The 19,366-nt window shown below is 43.0% G+C and overlaps 1 protein-coding gene across 1 annotated transcript; it reads left to right on the top strand.

The window, feature by feature from the left end:
* The first annotated feature begins 6,669 nt into the window (after positions 1-6,669).
* On the top strand, positions 6,670-13,637 carry LOC134133002 (oocyte zinc finger protein XlCOF6-like). The gene is made up of 2 exons (XM_062566257.1): positions 6,670-7,140; positions 9,562-13,637. The coding sequence occupies exons 1-2, from the start codon at positions 6,951-6,953 to the stop codon at positions 11,505-11,507; spliced, it is 2,136 nt and encodes a 711-aa protein (XP_062422241.1). The 5' UTR covers positions 6,670-6,950; the 3' UTR covers positions 11,508-13,637.
* The last annotated feature ends 5,729 nt before the right edge of the window (positions 13,638-19,366 follow it).

The following is a 19,366-nucleotide window of genomic DNA, read 5'->3' as shown; positions in this document are numbered from 1 at the left end:
AGACCACTTCTCAATATTTGAACTGCGATAAAAATACTTCAATAATTCCAATCATTGGTGCATGTATATGTTTAGGACATCCTTTTATCTTCTATTACAAATTTTAAATATTTTTACAGAATAAATTGGGAGATTTGTCAAATTAAAATAATTTTGGGCCCGGAAAATGCCTCATCCACATATAATAATGTGGGAAACGCTGCACTTAAATGCGTTACAAAGTGTTGATGCAGCAACTGTCTACATAAACAACCACGTGGAGCCAAACACTATGTGAGAGAAACGTTGACAAACCAACGCAAGAAAAATTGTTAAAGGTTAATTTTGCCTGTATATAACTGCATCACTGAAAGTGTTTTTTGTCTTGCTTAGAATGCAATTCTCCAGGAATGAGGAAGGAGATTCACAGGATTTATAGACTAAAGCCTAGTTTATGCTTCTGCATTTTCAGAGAAAGGCATGGACACGCAATTGAAAGAGCTCTTTGCGCGCCTTTTCAGCGCTTCTTGTGTGCTTGCGTGTCTCGACCAATTTACGCAAGTTCACGCAGCCTGTGATTGGTCTGCTGACAACATTCTTTCCAGAGTCTCACATTTCCGGTTTCATAGAATAATTCTGCCATTATTAAAACGAAGATTTCTCTTTCTATGTGGACTTTCGGGTTTAAAACAGGGTGCAGACATTTCTTCAGTCGCTCGTTGTTCTCTTTTAATCTAGAAGCTTCCTCCTCGTACTCTGCTATCGTTCTTTCAAACAGCCCAAATATCTCTTCAGCAGCCTCCGCGAGTCGCTGCTTCACTAAATATCTCAGCACATGGACTTTAGACATCTTCTCTGAATCAAAGACACGTTTCCTCGCGAATTTTTTTTTTTCCGGGTGCGTTCTTCTTCGTCTTCTTTAGGATTGGTTGGCGGTTGGGTAAACCGTGTTTGCATTACCGCCAACAACTGGTGCGGAGTTTGGATCAGGATCGATATAACGTCAACACTAGAAATAACTAACTAAATAAATAGTAAAAATACAAATACTTTGGATTTCTGCTTTGCTGAAGTTGACTTCAACTCTTGTGTGGCTATTTTTTGTGGCTTCCTTTGCAGCTTCGTCTGTCATTTCATTCCCTCTCACACTGGTGGCGGCTGGTGAATTTTGTTGTAGGGGGGGCTAAATAAAGATATTTTTTTCACATTCAAACGAAGCATTCTGGTGCATTCAAAATAAAATAATAAAGACAAAATAGAGCATTTTCTTACAAAGGCAAATGGGGCCAAGGAAAAAGTTTTAACTTAAATAAATTTAGATACAGTCAAGTATGTACCAATAAAATTAGTGCAACCTAGGCATGATACCACCTTAGGTTTGCAGAGAACTACATACAATATGCACACTGAAGGCCTAAAGTAGGGTGGGTTGTGAGGGCCGCTGTAACCCAGTGTCCATCCTCACATGAAGGGGGGGACGGGACAGAGGGACTAAATTACTTGTACTGAAATTTTGCTCCCGAACCTGTGAGTCAGGTCTCCCGAGTCCGTCGTCGTCATCTTTCTCAATGAAAGGGCCTCTCAAGGATTGTTTTGGATATTGGTTGTCATCATTCTGTGTAAGGAATTTTGTATCAGTTCAACACACACACAACTCCATGTGAAGATTGTGTGTAACTAAGCAATATCTTACACCACTGATGTGTTCCAAGAGTTTTGATGGTTCATTTTTCTCAGGGGTGTCACTTTACGACCTCTGGAAATCTGATGATTTCTGTATTCTTTATCATTTTTCTATAATCTAGTTCGCAATAAATACTTAAACACAAAGTGAGTTCAAGATACTTTTGATTTCTCATAAGGCTTCAATCTACAAATTTCCACCACAAAAATGTTCCATTACAGCAAGTCAAGTGTTTTTTTAGTGATTTCAATACAGAGAAAAACGAGATGAGAAGTTATTTAGCCACAAGAGGGAGAATACCTTTATTTTGTTGTTGTTTCTTTTAATATCACCCCAGGTATACTTGGTGTTTGAAAACTTTTTCTTAACTTTATTAATTTATTGTGAAATGTAATTTGTTTGCCTAGCTGTTTTTTCAGACACTTCCAGTATGTCGGTGTAGTTGGTTTTGTTCGAACAATGGAACTCATATACGGAGCGTTTTGACTACTTTGCCGTGGCAAATGGAATTACCGATGAGAAACGGGTGCCCACTTTTTTGAGTGTGATGGGACCAAAAACGTTTAACCTGCTACGAGATTTACTACAACCAGTAAAGCCAGGCAGTAAAACATACGTGGAAATAGTGGGCATACTGGCAAAGCAACTGTTACCCAAGCCCCTGGTAATTGCAGAAAGATTTCGATTTCACAAATGTGGCCAGGAAGAGGGTGAGTCTGTCACTATGTTTATAGCAGCCCTACGCAAGTTAGCTGAACACTGTGAGTTCGGAGATGTGTTAAATGACACACTAAGGGACAGGCTGGTATGTGGACTGAGAAATGAAGCAGCACAGAAGAGATTGCTCACAGAAAAGACATTGACGCTAGAAAAAGCCATAGATGTTTGTCAATGAAAATGGCATCGAAAGGAAGCCCAACAACTAAATGCTACAGGGAGAGTACACCAACTCGTCAATGATAAAACACACGCGCAAGGGCCATGTTTTCGCTGTCACTTCGCACAAAAGTGCTGCAGCAGCTACATTCGGGACACAGTGGAATAGTACGCATGAAGGAAATAGCAAGAAGCTACTTTTGGTGGCCCAAGATGGATAACCAAATTGAGGAGCTTGCCATAAGTTGTTCATCATGCCAAATAGTCAGGAACAACCCTCCACCCGCACCTCTTCACCCCTGGGAGTTTCCACAAGGACCATGGCAGCGTGTGCATATTGATTTTGCGGGACCATTTGAGGACAGAATGTTTCTTATTGCTGTTGACGCACACAGCAAATGGCCGGAGGTGGCTATCATGAGATCAACCACGGCAGGGAAGACTATTGAGAAGTTGGGGGAAATGTTTAGTCAATTTGGATCACCTGCACAGCTCGTCTCTGACAATTGACCCCAATTTATCTCCCAAGAAATGGCCGGGTTTCTACAAGCTAATGGAGTTGAACACATTAAGTCAGCACCTTACCACCCCGCAACAAATGGTCTCGCTGAGCGGTTTGTCCAAACCACGAAGCATGCTTTGAAATCATCACAGGAACAAGGAACACTACATCAGAGGCTGCACATCTTCCTGCTGACCTACCGCAGCAGTGCACATGCAACCACTAAGGCTTCTTCTGCTAGCCTAATGTTAAAGAGAGACCTGCGCACCACCTTTGACCTCTTAAAACCCTCATCAGTGAAGGACGTTGTCCAAAGTCGACAAGAGAAACAGGCTGGGTACAGGGAACAGAAGGGCAAAGGAAGAGTTTTCACTGCAGGAGAACCTGTGCTGGTAAGAAACTACCGTGGCAAACCTAGATGGATCCCCGCCACTGTTATTGCACAAACTGGTCCGGTGCCCTACATGGTCCAGACAGCTGATGGTGTTTGGCGAAGACACGTTGATCAAGTCCTGCAGACTCCGTCAGTGCCGGCGATCCCACCACGGGGGATTTTTCTAGATGTGCCTGTCACTACACCGGTTTATCTACCCTCACAAGTGCAGGACCCAGCTGTTCCAGTGGAGGATGCGGCTGTAGCAGACGCGGAGAGACCGTCCCTTGCAGTAGCACCTGCATCAAGTTCACCTTTGGAAGACCATGATAGTAATGTATCATCGGAGAGGAGATACCCTACCAGAGAGCGGCGGCCTCGTGTCCGCCTGGATTTATAGAGATTTAGTTAGTGACTGACCCAAGTTATGGGTATAGAATAATTCCCATGGGCACAGTCAAGGGACTGAGGTAGGCCACTCTCACCCCTAGGTAGCTATGTAGAGAATGCTGACCTGTGTTGTACATTTTTACTTTATTTCAAAACTGTTTAATGTTTGATGTGTTAGACATCTGCAATATTATATAGTGGATGGTTATTTTACAAAAGTATGTTCTTTGTAAGAGGGGAGGACATACCATACCTGTTGTGTATTTTGGGCATACTCTGGTTCCGTAATAATGAAGCACCGGGTTGTTCTGGGTAATTTTTTCGGGCGGGAACTCTCTCTCGTTTGGCTACCTCTGTGACATGACGTGATGTCTGAAGAAACCGTTGTCTGTGCTTATGCGGGTTAGACAAGCACCCGCCATAAAGTAAGGACCTAACAATACCAGTACTATTTCCAAATTGCAAAGGATTGATCAAAGTTTGTCACACACATGCAAAATGAACTAATACATTTGTATTCATCGCCACATATATTGGAAAAATAACAAGAGACGCAGTAATGCTGCCTCTTTATTACAACAATGCTAGAATACAACACAGATTCCTCATCTGGAGGTGTAATACACCATCTACATTATTTGTCTAAGCTGATCAAATCAACATTTGAGTTGTTGCGGTTAATTATTTTTTTCATTCATTCAAAATGTAGTGTTATAATTCATTTGGGGATTACTGCAATGCTATTACTTACATTATCACACTAAGGAACTACATTAATGCTTTGCCAATTGCTTTTCCATATTCCCTTCTGTTTTTGAACCTTGATCAGAAGAACACTCAACATGCAGCACGATGTACAGGATAACTGCAGCGTGCAAAATGGCAATGTGGGAGGGGTTTTAGGCCCACAGCGTGTACAAAGTGTATGATTTGATTACTAGACATATCAGTTATATAAAGAGTGTATGAAAATAGATATACAGTACCAAACTATGGTACGAATAAGATGTGTCTATTGGTACTGTATGTAGTAAAAACAGATCTATCTCTATCAAAAAGGTTATTATTTTAAATTATTTAAACACGGAATTATGCGCGACATAATAATGTAGAGAAAACACTGATTTAGACAGAATATGTTTGGATCACCGTGTAGAGCACGTTAACAAAAACGCAGATTTTTTATTTTGACGAGACGAGAACCGGAAGTTATCCACAGATAAAAATCTGGAGCAAGTTAAAACCGTCAGATTTCTGGGAATTTGGTTTGATGAAAAGCTCACATGGAACATACATTTAGACAAGGTTAAGAATAAATGTAGAAAAGTCGTCAATATACTCCGGTGTTTGACAGGAAGGGAATGGGGAGCAAGTAGAGCATCGTTGCAAAATATACACTGGGCACTCATGAGATCTGTCCTTGACTATGGGTGTGTAGCTTACATGTCAGCAGCAGAAACAAACCTCAAGAAATTGGATGTACTGCAAGCTCAAGCATTGAGAATCATCAGTGGATCATTCACAACATCTCCGGTATCAGCAATGCAAGTGGAAGTGGGAGAGATGCCCCTGAGGATTAGAAGAGTTAAATTAATGCTGGCATACTGGGTTAATCTCCAGGTGCATTGTGGAACTCACCCAACCAAAAGCATTCTGACAGACTGCTGGGAACTCCAATGGCGTAATGGCGGAAAAAGCAGGGTTGTGTCAACTACAGTATTGCCCTGCAGTCTCAATCTCCTCCATTTCTCCCTGGTTATTCCCATCTCCAAAGGTAGACTTTAGGATACATCAATAATTGAAGGATAAGTCGAAGCAAATGCCAGCATGTCGCATAGTACAGAATTATTTTGATCAGCACTTCTCAGACTTTACGTTCATATTTCTGACCCCATAACAGGATGTGCAGGAGCAGCAGTTTATATCCCGTGTGAGAGTGAGATCTGCATCAGGCAAAGAGTATCAGATCATGTGTCAGTTTATAACACTTTATACCAGAGCTATTGGCAAAACTATTGGCCCTGCAGTGGCTAGATAAGAGGGAAATTAACAACACCGTAATTGCATCTGACAGTTTCTCAGCACTTTCCAGCATAGGATCCGGTAGATCAAATATCAGAAATGATATGATCAGTGAAATATTCCTCATAATGTATAGGATGGAAAGTATAGGTCAAACTACGCAATTCATCTGGGTACCAGCCCATTTTGGTGTGGAGGGGAATGAACAGGTTGATATTCTGGCCAAACAAACGCTCAGAATTAAGAATGTCGGCTTACAAGTTCCATTAAGCAAATCTGAGGTCAAGCAATGCATTAGAACAAATGCAAAAAAGTATGGCAGGAGTACTGGGATAATCAGTAAACTGGAAGGCATGTCTACAAAATTCAAAAACATGTTTGGGTAAGGAGGGAAAGAAGGGAAGGAAACATCATCACTCGATGGAGAATAGGACACACAGGACTCAATCATTCATTACATAAAATAGGCAAGCACCCAACTGGGAAATGCTCACAGTGTGACCAACCAGGAACTGTGGAACATGTACAGTATTATTACAATGCGGGAGTTACAGTATACAGAGGGGACATCTTTGTCAGTCACTTAAGAAGGCAAAACACCAGGACTGGTCACTGTCGGGTCTATTGGGGAATCAAGCAGATAAAACGTATGGTGTCATTATTCAGATTTTAAGAGAAACAAATTTAGTCAAACGGATCTAGTTTTTTTTCTGTTTTCTCCATGTTCTTTATCTCATGTCTTGGTGTTCTGCATAATCTCTTTCTCCACACTCCAGTCCAGATGGTGGCGGTAATGCACCGACAAAATGGTTTGCGAACCGCCAATAAACACTAAAAGAAGAAGGTGTTATTGGCGCCATTAGTCCTGACCACAGTCTCTGGACGTCTGAATAAACCTCTGGCGGACTTTCATCTGCTCACCTTTTTCTGGATCTTTCCTCTTAATCGTCTACCGATAGCGTGCTGAGCTATTAGTTAGCTTAGCTATGAGCTATTAGTTAGCTTAGCATGCTAGCTGGAAACAGACCGAAGTTAGAAACACAGCGCTAGTCCGAGGTTAACGGAGAGAAACGGCGTTTTTAACGGGGTTTATTTGGAGGAAACGTGTCTGTGATTCAGTGAAGATGTCTGAAGTCCTGCTGAAATGTTTAGTGAAGCAGCGACTCACGGAGGCTGCTGAAGAGATATTTGGGCTGTTTGAAAGAACGATAGCAGAGTACGAGGAGGAAGCTTCTAGATTAAAAGAGGACAACGAACGACTGAAGAAACATCTGCACGCTGTTTTCAACCCGGAAGTCCGCATACAAAGAGCAGGTTGGTTCTCTCCCTCTTCACACTGAATCAGTCACATCAATATCAGTCTACTTTATTTCGGTCAAGTTGGCAAGTGATCAAACGACTCCGACTCCACGGATCGATACCTCTCTGATACCGTAGTATAACTGCGGTCAACTCGGCAGACCCTTGAATTTCAGTGCACCTATATGCTGCCTTTTACGGTAGTAAACATGTATCCGAAATAAAGACTATTTACATTCTGGACAAGGATAGAAGTAACGTTATGTATGTACAGGACTTTTCTGACTACTACTAAAATTTAAATATTTTTGTATACGAGAATAGACTCGTGAGACAGACTCCGGAGTCCTGACTCGCAGGTTCGGGTGAACGGACATTTCCGCAATAGGAACAGCAGTTGACTTAACGACGTCATCTGGTCTTGCTAATACGTTTTAATTAAGTTTTTGACTTAAGTATTTTACTATTAAAAACATTTTGTTTCATTTTCATTTAAAATGAGTATAGTATAAAGTATATATAATATTGAGCACCAGATACATATATTCTGTCATAACATATTTAAACTTCGACATAAAGTTGTGTTCATTTTCATCTGTCGTTGTTGCCTGTTGCTGAGGTGAGATGCATTCTGGGATATTTGGCTCTCACAAGAACAGACGAGCCTGCTCCGATGCATGCCCGGTAAAATGGGCGGAGCGAGTTGCATCCGGGTATTATGACCGTCCTCGGCCAGATGCGGACTTTAGAATTGAAACAGTAACAAACATTTACAGCTGGAATTTACTGTGCAGTTATAGTCTCTAAAGCCTATGCATTCCCCTCATTCAAAGAACAACAAAAAATAGTTCTACAAGTACAAAATTAACTTCAGTGTTAGTAGTCTGGCAAATGGTTCGGCCAACGCCAGCGGGGTATTAAGGCTCTAGCATGGTTCTGCAACTGCAGCTACGGCTTTTAGCACAGTTGTGTCGATTGAATAGTTTTAATTCACGGCTCTAAAAGGCTTGCGCATGTTGCAAAGCAATTCACCTTCAGAATAATAAGTAGACGTCACCCGGTGTTTTACCATGACTGCGGTTATAGGTTTCATAGTGTAATTGCATGTGTGCAATGGTGTAGTGGCATGTTTTTCATTGTTTTTTAATAAAGGGGATTGCGGGGAATGCGTCTGTTCCGCCCCGATAGAACAGGCAGACACGTGCGCGACAAAAATGTGTCGCATCGCATCAAACGCTCTAAACGTGCCGCTCAAATGTGCTGGAGCCACCACGTCTTCTCCTCATGAGTAAGTTAGGCTAACTAAAGTAACGCTAGCCTTGTTAGCGTATCGTAAGGTTTACAAGTTCCGTGGAAGATGCTTGCTAATGCTATTATGTTAAATGCAATGTAGTAAATCGGTGAATTATTGTACCCTGTCTTTTTGGTGGTCCTGAATAGTTTTCTTTTAGTACCAAGCATAGGCACGTGCACGTGTTTGTCTTTCAGAGCCTTGTGCACCCTCAGATGAAGTAGTCTGGACAGAGCGTCCTCAACATGCTCTTCACTTGCAAAGACTTTATTGCTATTTTGAGTTACTTTTAAAACGTTATTTGCACTTTCTCTTTACTTTCAAACGCACAAATATTTACACATATATATATATATATTTTATATTACTATTCAATGTATAATGATTACATTTGTATTAACTTGTTACTCAAATACATTTGGTGTTCAAAATCCAAAGTCATTGGATGGAAATAAACATGGTAGCCGTTAGATTAGTCGACTAATCAATAAAATAGTCGATAGATTACTCAGTTACATAATTGTTATTTGGACCCCTTGAGCCAATTAATGTGAACGAGCCAATGTGTCAACTTGATTAAACAGTGGCAATGGAAAAAGGCAACACAACTAACCTAAAATCTCACCTAAAACAACAACCATCCACTATTCTGACAAATAAAATGTCCCTTGTTCTTCGAAATATTCTTGCTTATTATCTTACTCTGAGTGTGCTCTCTGCCTGAAGTGGAATGGTCATGAAAGTATTGATTGTTTTCTTTTAAATCTAATCTAAAAATGACAAAATGTAGTCTGGTGATTGAGATATTGAAAGAATTTGGGTTATGTGTGGTATTTTGAGAGGCTTTAATGTTTAATGGTACATCAGAAGCTTCTCGTTATATGTTGGCATTAAAGGCCTAAGACCATGATATTGTCAAAGATAAAGTTTGCAAAGCGGCATTCCTGCCGTTGCTCCACACGGTTAACGACCACTGACTTGCGAACGCTTCGTCCGACGGCTGCAGGGTTCTTCGGCCGCATTTGTAACCGTCTGGCCAGTGCCCCGAAGAGCAAGGAGTAGCGAGGACCCGTCCAACGCTGCTTGCATCTTTAATTTATATTTGAGTTCATTAACTATATTGTGTGTTTGTATTTTATTATTAGACCTCCAGCAGCTTCTTGTGATTAAGGAAGAGCAGCAGGAGGATCCAGAGCCCCCCAACGTTAAAGAGGAACAGGAGGACTCAGAGCCCCCCAACGTTAAAGAGGAACAGGAGGACCCAGAGCCCCCCAACGTTAAAGAGGAACAGGAAGACTCAGAGCCCCGCCCCACTAAAGACGAGCAGCTTCAAGGGCTGGAGAAGGCTCACATGAAGGTCTTATACACTCCTGTGAAAAGTGAAAATGATGTAGAGGAAGCTCTGTCCTCTCACCTTTATCAGAGACATACTAAACAGATGGAGACAGAAGGTGATGGAGAGGACAGTAGAGTACCAGAACCAGACAGGAACTCTTGTCTAGATTGTCCCTCAGAACCAGATAGCAATGAAAATACTGAAGACTCTTCTGAGCCGAAGGACAGTGATGATCGGAAGGAAACATTTGGTTGCCTTAAAAAGATGAAGGGACACATGATGACCCACACATCAGGGAAACCTTTCAGCTGCTCACAGTGTGGTAAATGTTTCACTGCAAGTGGAAGTCTTAAGGCACACATGAGATGTCACACAGGGGAAAAGCCTTTCAGCTGCTCAGAGTGTGGTAAATGTTTCACTGTAAGTGGACGTCTTAAGAGACACATGAGATGTCACACAGGGGAAAAGCCTTTTAGCTGCTCAGAGTGTGGTAAATGTTTCACTGTAAGTGAAAGTCTTAAGAGACACATGAGATGTCACACAGGGGCAAAACCTTTCAGTTGCTCAGAGTGTGGTAAATGTTTCACTAAAAATGGAAGTCTTAAGGCACACAGGAGATTTCACACAGGGGAAAAGCCTTTTAGCTGCTCAGAGTGTGGTAAATGTTTCATTGTAAGTGGAAGTCTTAAGAGACACATGAGATGTCACACAGGGGAAAAGCCTTTTAGCTGCTCAGAGTGTGGTAAACGTTTCAGAGAAAGCGGACAACTGAAGAAACACACGAGATTTCACACAGGGGCAAAACCTTTCAGTTGCTCAGAGTGTGGTAAATGTTTCCCCGTAAGTGGACGTCTTAAGACACACATGAGATGTCACACAGGGGAAAAGCCTTTTAGCTGCTCAGAGTGTGGTAAATGTTTCAGAGAAAGCGGACATCTGAAGATACACATGAGATGTCACACAGGGGAAAAACCTTTCAGTTGCTCAGAGTGTGGTAAATGTTTCACTAAAAATGGAAGTCTTAAGACACACATGAGATGTCACACAGGGGAAAAACCTTTCAGCTGCTCAGAGTGTGGTAAATGTTTCACTAAAAATGGAAGTCTTAAGACACACATGAGATGTCACACAGGGGAAAAACCTTTCAGCTGCTCAGAGTGTGGTAAATGTTTCACTAAAAATGGAAATCTTAAGACACACATGAGATGTCACACAGGGGAAAAACCTTTCAGCTGCTCAGAGTGTGGTAAATGTTTCACTGTAAGTGGAAATCTTAAGACACACATGATATTTCACACAGGGGCAAAACCTTTTAGCTGCTCAGAGTGTGGTAAATGTTTCCCCGTAAGTGGACGTCTTAAGACACACATGAGATGTCACACAGGGGAAAAGCCTTTTAGCTGCTCAGAGTGTGGTAAATGTTTCAGTGAAAGCGGACAACTGAAGAAACACACGAGATGTCACACAGGGGAAAAACCTTTCAGTTGCTCAGAGTGTGGTAAATGTTTCACTACAAGCGCATACCTGAAGACACACATGATATTTCACACAGGGGCAAAACCTTTCAGCTGCTCAGAGTGTGGTAAATGTTTCACTGTAAGTGGAAGTCTTAAGACACACATGAGATTTCACACAGGGGAAAAACCTTTCAGCTGCTCAGAGTGTGGTAAATGTTTCACTGTAAATAGAAGTCTTAAGACACACATGAGATGTCACACAGGAGAAAAACCTGTGCTCACGTTACATGTTATTTAGCTGACGCTTTTATCTAAAACGACTTACATTGCATTATAATTTTTGCCTGGGGAGCAGTTAGGGGTTAGGTGTCTTGCTCATGGACCCTTCGACATGGCACATTGGGCAGCCGGGATTTGAACCACCAACCTTGCGGCCCCCAGCGCACTGCACAGTGTAGTAAATGTTTTACTGCATTTGGAAGTCTGAAGAGACACATGCTGTATCACACATGGGAGAGACCTTTCAGCTGCTCACATTGTGGTAAATGTCTCGCTGTAAGCAGAAGTCTGAAGACACACATGAGATTTTACGCAGTGAAAAAAACTAATTTGCTCAAAATGTGATAAAGGTTTCACTCAAGGTGGACATCTGAAGAGGCATCAATATCCACATGATAAGTTGTAAGCTTAGGAGAAACATTGACATTTGCAGCTTCTTTTCATCCTATCAGGGAGTTAGTCTTATTGAGGTGGCCCTATTGTTTCTGGAGTAAAACTCATTCACAGAGGCTCTCAGCCAACGGATTGTTAATATTTTAATTAATAATTTTTCAGACTAGCTGCCACAACATGAGTGTACATCTTTGTCGTTCCTCCTGAGGTTTCTTTTTTTGGAGGAATCTTTTTATCTACCGATGTGAGGGTTTTGGGACAGAGGATGTTGCATGATTACAACCGTGAAGCCCTCTGAGGCTAGTATGTGATTTTGGACTTTAAAATTAATTGAATTGAAGTCTCTTTAGGCAGATGTTTAGTAAATTCATATTCGAGAACACATCTCCAAAGGTAATTACATCCTTCCAATGAATAACCTTAAGTTACGTTGTCTACTGTTAAAATTGTAATGTTACCCAGCCTTTTATTGACCTTTTAACTTGTAGAAATACAAGTTTGACTGATTTATATGTTCCATTTGTGTTACTGCAGGCTCTCCTGTCTTAATTCTGTTGTTTTGCATGTTACTTTGCTTTCACTTTGTTTTCCCTTTTTTTCAGGAAATGTGTTGTTGGGATTTAGATTAGATGTTTTCCTGGTTATTTTGATACTCATTGTCTGTTCATCTTCATTTTGAGCTGAGTACATATTTGTATGACAAAATAAGGTATCTGTGTATTAAGAAACAAAACAAGAATGAAATCCTACTGTCATTTTACATTGCTGAGCGAGAAGAAGTGCTGAAAATTATATGAAGGCAATACATTTTAATTTTTTTGCATAAGTGAATAAATGTCGAAAAATCAATTGGGCTTTGTCTAGTTTCAATTTTCAACCCACATATTGCATATGGAAAATAATAAATTAAAGGCAGCATAAACTTAATTACCTAAAATAATTTAGTGTTTTTATTTTGTAAGTTACCCCACCATGGTGCAGCAGAACCCACAACGAGGTAGAAATGCTGTACTAATTTACAGGGACACATGATTCTCAGCTTGTAAAGTGAAGGTGGTCTGGTGGAATAAGAAAAAAAAGAGGGGTGGAAATGGCAAAAGTCCTTAGAGATGGTTGTTAATATGTACAATGGAAGAACAAAAACAAAGCTATAATAGTAATAAATATGGAAGAAAATGAAAGATTTAGAAAAGATTGTTGGTGAAAATCAAGTTATTGGTGGTGTGTTTACAGGTATTCCGGACGGTGAAGATCTTGAAAAGCTTAAACAGTATGCATGGGGGAGAAGTGAGCAGAGTAAAGTGATCACTATCAATTCATGTGAAAGAGTTGACCGTTGAGCTTCAGGGGACCGTTCTGTCAGAAAGAGTTAAAATGGGATGTATGAGTTTCCAGGTGAGGCCCTACATCCCTCCCCCACTGCGCTGCTACAAATGACCGAGGTATAGCAGCAATGGGAAACAGAGGTGTCCCAAGTGTGGAGAGGACCATAGAGCTGAGGATTGTCAGGATAATGTGCAGCATAAATGTTGTAATTGTGGGGAGCAACACAGGGTAACATATGGTCGATGTGAAGTCAGGAAGAGGGCGGTGCATATCCAGCAGGAAACAACTCAAAGCTATTCAGGGCAAACAAAGTTTTAAGAGAAGAGGCAGGTTTGTCCAATAAATTGTACTGACCAAATCAGAGAAAATTAATGTAATAGTGAGGGGAGCGGAGAATTTGTTTTGACTTAAAAGGGGCAACCTGGGAACATATTAATAAAACACTCAAAGAAGACAAGAAGCGAGGAGGCTCATGGGATTGGAAGGTATGAATGTACTACAGTGGAACGCAAGAAGCTTATAAAAAGGGTTTAATGGATTTACATAAAAACATAAAAAACAAATTTTGTGTTCAGGAAATGTGGCTTAAACCAGTTTGTTTTTGAAGGATATGATAGTATTCACAAGGATAAAGTGCAGGTAACTGGTCCTGGTTGCATAACATCTGTAAAACAAAATACAGTTTTGGCAAATGGAACACAGCTGGAACATGTGATAATTGAATTTTGGACAAGAGAAGGAACGATCACAATTGCTAACTGTAACGTGGTTGATCCTTTGGGGGTCCCGATATGAGGATGTACACAACTAGGTTGGTACGTAACAACTTTATTTTTCACACACATTTGTGACTCAAATGGAAGAGAAAATTGTAGAAATGACCGTGACCACCGCTACCACGTAGGTGGGGTTATCATCCCGTAGAAATAGTTAGTCAACGACCACAGACCCACAAATGACCAAAACAGATAAGAGTACAACATGTATTTGAAAGGGTCTTTAAATATGAACGATAGCAAACAATTTGAACAATTCAGCTTCCTGGAATGTAATAAAATAAAGGGTTTAAATGAGCAAGTTCAGACTTATTGGTGGCTAGACTGTAGCGGACCAAGGAGGGGAGTGGGGGGGAAACAGACTCTGGAACAGGACCCTCACTGGCTGATCAGTGATCTAGTGAAAAGTAATTAACTCAACAAAACCAAAATAAACACAAAACGGGAACAATAATATAACAAAGCAAAACAGCAGTTTTCCTAATTCCCCAGCTGAACTTTGTGTTCTCTCTCCACCTGGTTTGGGCCTCCCTGGGGCACTGGTGTCACCAATGGCCAACTCCTTATTTATAAAACATGGAGAACACTTAAAACATAAATTAATCTTCAGTCCAACGGTTTCCAGCAAAAGCACTGTGGATACTACCTGATGCAACGGTAGATTTTGCATTGCTAAAAAAAGAAGAGCAAGGACAGAGGGGGTATGTTTAAATTGCATACAAAACAGACCCACACTGACAGTTACCACAGTTATGTCCTGTATTTTACTGACGCATCATATACTTTAGTAAACAAGGTAGAAATGGCAGTAATTATGTTGGCAATTCATTTAAAAAAAGGCAAAATACATTGGCAGCTGGGGGATTTTTTTTGGAAGGTGCAGCCAGCCCCTTCGGCTACATCAGCAATCTCTTCATTCAGCTCACTTCTCCCTCATGCACACTCTGAGTTTTTTGATAACCTATGCCTCAATCGACACAGACAAGCTCCCGACGGTAAGGTCCCCGACAGGAGGGCTTCTGCAGCCGCCATACGCCAGGTAGAATGGGCCCGGACAGCCAAGGTGCGAAATACGGATGCCCTGGAGACGCAATGGCGCCAGAGCTGCATCCACGCATTTGGTGAACGTACGGGGCGAGAGGGCTAGGCCGAAAGGAAGGACCTTGTATTGGTAAGCTTTATCCCCAAAAGCGAACCTCAGGAACTTCCTGTGTCGAGGGAGGATGGGAATATGAAAGTAAGCGTCCTGGAGATCTACCGTGACAAACCAGTCCTCGGACCCGATTTGTGCCGCGATCTGTTTGAGAGTGAGCACCTTGAAGCTCAACTTCGCAACAGCGCGGTTCAAACGGCAGAGATCCAGAATCGGACGCAAACCCCCATCCTTCTTTGGAACGATGAAGTACCGCCTGTGATAGCCTGACTCTCTGTCTGGGGGGAGAACTCGTTGGACGGCTCCCTTCCGCAGCAGGGTCTATACTTCTTGCTCCAACACCAGAGCCTGCTGGGGGTCTACCACCGTGGGTAGTACGCCCCAAAATCAAGGCGGCCGCCACCTAAACTGGATGGCGTTGCCGACATCGATTGTGTGCAGGACCCGTTGAGATACTTTGGGGAGGGGTTGCCACTCACCCAAAAAGTTTCTCAGGGGCTCTGGAAGTCTCGGGTCTACAGACACCGCGCCCTGTAACAGCGTACTGGCAAGGAAGCGCCGATGTAGTAGACCCGGAACCCTCCCCAGAGGGGGCGAACGGCCCTCGGGCTCAGGCTCGCAGGACCCGGTCGTGCCCCGAAGTGGCAGCGGGGACAACGGACCGACTCCCGGAGAGTATCGGGGGGAAGGGAGCACCGAAGAGTGGGGTGGCACCCTACCACCTGCGGTGGGGGTCACTCTCTCCTTACGGTGTCAGGGACTTTTGGACGAAGTCCTCTCCGCGGCGGCCGTCCTCAGACCAGTCCGGCCGCGAGAGAACCTCGTCCGAGCGTGCCGTGCTACGGCCCAGCCTCGACGAGGGGGTGCGCGCAGAGGGTTGTGGGGGAGAGACGGGCATCCAGGAGGAAGGACTTGTCCTTCTCCTTTAGGCTGGAGTGGCTCAGCCAAAGGTGCCGCTCCGTAGCCACCATGGCTGCCATGGAGCGGCCGACGGACTTCGCCGTCTCCTTCGTGGCTCTTAACGTGAGGTCAGCCGTGTGCCTCAGCCCACGCACTGCCTCCAGAGTCCTACTCCAGGACGCCGACACCTCAGTGTGGACGTCTGGGAAGAACGGCAGACACCGGCCCGGAGGCGCTCTGCGGGAAGGTAAGAACCGCTCCTGCAGTTTACCAGAAGCAGACGGCTGCTGCTTACCCGTCGGCCAGCTGATATGAAAACCTGTCAGCGGTTCGGGTGAGGACCTCCAGCAGTTCTTTTGCGGCAGCGGGGGAATGAGTCGCCTCTGCGTCAGCCTCCGCTGCCTCTACGCTCACCACGTCCAGCTCCTCGGAGCCGGAAGAACGTGAGAAACTTCACACGCACTAGATGAAGGCACAGAGATGAATGGTCCTGCCCTTCGGGTCCCTTATAGCGCCCTAGTCCGGCGTCCCCGCCTATGACGTACCAGCTCGCCATTGGTTCGATTTCACACGTGCTTCATGACGCGGCCACGCAGGGGCGTTCCTACAGCGTCTTTACGCAACTCGAGTTCCCTGAGAGGGAACGGAGAAGTGGTGTGGTGTGGGAGAATTTCGGGAAGGTTGAAGACCAGTCGAGCTGCTGCATTCTGGACAAGCTGCAGTGGTCGAAAGGGCGGTAGCAGGGAGACCTGCCAGGAGAGAGTTACAGTAGTCAAGGCGGGAAATTACAAGAGCCTGAATCAGTACCTGCGCCGCCATCTGAGTGAGAAGGGGTCGTATTCTCCTGATGTTGTAGAGCGTGTATCTACGGGATTGTGTTGTCGCTGTGATGTAGGCAGTCAGGGAGAGTTGGGAGTCAAGTGTCACGCCGAGGGTCCTAGCAGTCAGAGTGGGCGTTAACACAGAGTCGCCGAAGTTAACAGTCAGGTCCTGAGTGGGAGAGTTTTCATTCACTAGGAGATGTCAGACATGCAGAGATCCGTGCCACCACCTGAGTGTCCGAGTCGGGGAAGGAAAGAATTAGTTGGGTGTCGTCGGAATAGCTGTGATACGAAAAACAATGTGAGCGAATGACTGAGCCAAGAGAGTTGGTGTAAATTGAGAAGAGGAGGGGACCCAGGACGGAGCCATGAGGAACTCCAGTAGTAAGAGGACAAGGTTCCGACACTGATCATCTCCAAATTACGCGATAGGTGCGGCTGTCAAGGTAGGATGAGAGAAGAGAGAGCGCGGAACCTGTGACACCAAGTTCCTGAAGGGCGGAGATAAGGATCTGGTGATTTACTGTGTCAAATGCTGCAGAAAGGTCCAGAAGGATGAGGACGGAGGAGAGAGAGGCGGCTCTAGCAGCGTGGAGTTGCTCCGAGACAGCGAGGAGAGCAGTTTCTGTGGAATGGTGCGCCTTGAAGCCTGACTGATGGGGGTCAAGGAGGTTGTTACGGTGGAGATAGGAGGAGAGTTGGTTAAAGATGGCTCGCTCAATAGTTTTGGACAGAAAGGGAAGAAGAGATACCGGTCTGTAGTTGTTTTCTTCAGAAGGGTTGAGGTTGGGTTTCTTAAGGAGTGGGTTAACTCTTGCCTCCTTTAGAGAGTTGGGGAAACAGATAACAGAGCATTGTTAATGAGACAGGTGAGGAAAAGGAAGAAGATCGGGGGCGATTGATTGTAAAATGTGGGATGGAATGGGGTCGAGGGTGCAGGGGGTGGGACGGGCAGAGGTTACCAAGGTAAGAACTTTGTTAGGAGTGAGGGCGATGGAGGTGAAGTCTGTGGGATTCAGTTGGAAGGAGGTGGGTTGGAAAAGGAGGAGCGTATGTCAGCTATTTTTTTGGTAAAGTAGGTGACAAAGTCTCCTGGAAGAAGGGTAGAGGGGGGAGGAGGACTGGGGGGTTCGAGGAGGTTAGTGAAGATAGAAAATATTTTTTGGGGGTTGAAAAATGAGGACTCAATTCTGGATTGGTAGAAAGCGCTTTTTGCAGCAGAGATGGAGGCAGAAAAAGGAGAGAAGCGACTGAAACGCATGTAGGTCATTTCCCTTCGGGTGCTCGCAATGTGATGTTTTACACTACGCTACACTCTTATTCAGCAATATATGTACACACACTTGTTTTTGGGACCTGCAGCTTTTTTTAAATGGCTCCAAGTGACTTTCCCGATTTGTTCAAGTCAATGATTCGCTTTTTTGTGACGAATTATCTGTTCCAATCAATTTGTATGAGAAAAATCAGACTTGTAGAAATAACGGGAAACTCAAGAGAGCCATGACATTGTGTTCTTTACAAGTGTATGTAAACTTTTGACCACAACTGTATATATATACACACACACACACACACACGTATATATACCCTAAGACCACTTGTAACATTAACGTTACATTGTGAGAATCATCATGTGTCCCTGTAAATTAGTGCAGTATCATCTTAACCATTTCTGAATCCGTTGTTGGCCCTGCTGCCCCATTTTGAGGTATCTTACAAAATAAAAGTGGTCTATGATTTATTACCTCCATAATTTTGGTATTTTCCATATGTAATTTTTGTGGGTTGGAAATGGCAAAGGATGCCTCTCAATTAATTTGTTTATACATATTTATTAACTTCTGCAAAAGATAAAATAAAATGAATTCATTACCTTCTAACCATCTCTCACCCAGCAATGTAAAATTAGTGTGATTTCATTCCGGTATTCATTCTTAATACACAAAGATATACAGTATGTTCTCCGCTCAAAATGAAGATTAACAGACAATGAATATTAAAATAACCAGGAAAACATCTAACCTAAAACCTAACAACATATTATTAAAATATATTAAAAAAATATTAAAACAATATAAACAAGAGGAAGAAGTTAATGCGTGAACTGAAATTCTGCACCTTAACATGCAAAACAAAATAATTTACACAATGTGATGGTTCACAAAAATATACAGTAAAACATTGCTGTAATATACACCTTAAAATGCAGATTAAAAGACAATGAATAATAAAAATGATTAGGAAAACATTTAACCTAAATCCTAGCAACTTAATCTCATGAAAAACCTTAAAACAATATAAACGAGGAAGAAGAACGCATGAATGGCCTTTTGGCATTTTTATCCATCGTAAAATGCAAAACCACTGAATTTACACAAGAAGAAGGTTCACGAAAATCTTTGTTAGTTAGTTTGGATGTGTGAATGGTTGTTTGTCTGTGTTAGCCCTGCGATTGTCTAGCGACCGATCCATGGTTGGATAGACTCCAGTCCCTCCGCGACCCTGTGTG

The sequence above is a fragment of the Pungitius pungitius genome, chromosome 12 (assembly GCF_949316345.1).
Source record: "Pungitius pungitius chromosome 12, fPunPun2.1, whole genome shotgun sequence".
In the NCBI taxonomy this organism is placed as follows: Eukaryota; Metazoa; Chordata; class Actinopteri; order Perciformes; family Gasterosteidae; genus Pungitius; species Pungitius pungitius.
This window is presented reverse-complemented; position numbering and strand designations above follow the sequence as displayed.

Bases quoted from the DNA above. Each gene is read 5' to 3' on its own strand.
- LOC134133002 (XM_062566257.1), top strand. From the start codon at position 6,951: ATGTCTGAAGTCCTGCTGAAATGTTTAGTGAAGCAGCGACTCACGGAG. The intron at 7,141-9,561 runs GTTGGTTCTCTC...TTTTATTATTAG, and splicing joins AGTCCGCATACAAAGAGCAG to ACCTCCAGCAGCTTCTTGTG.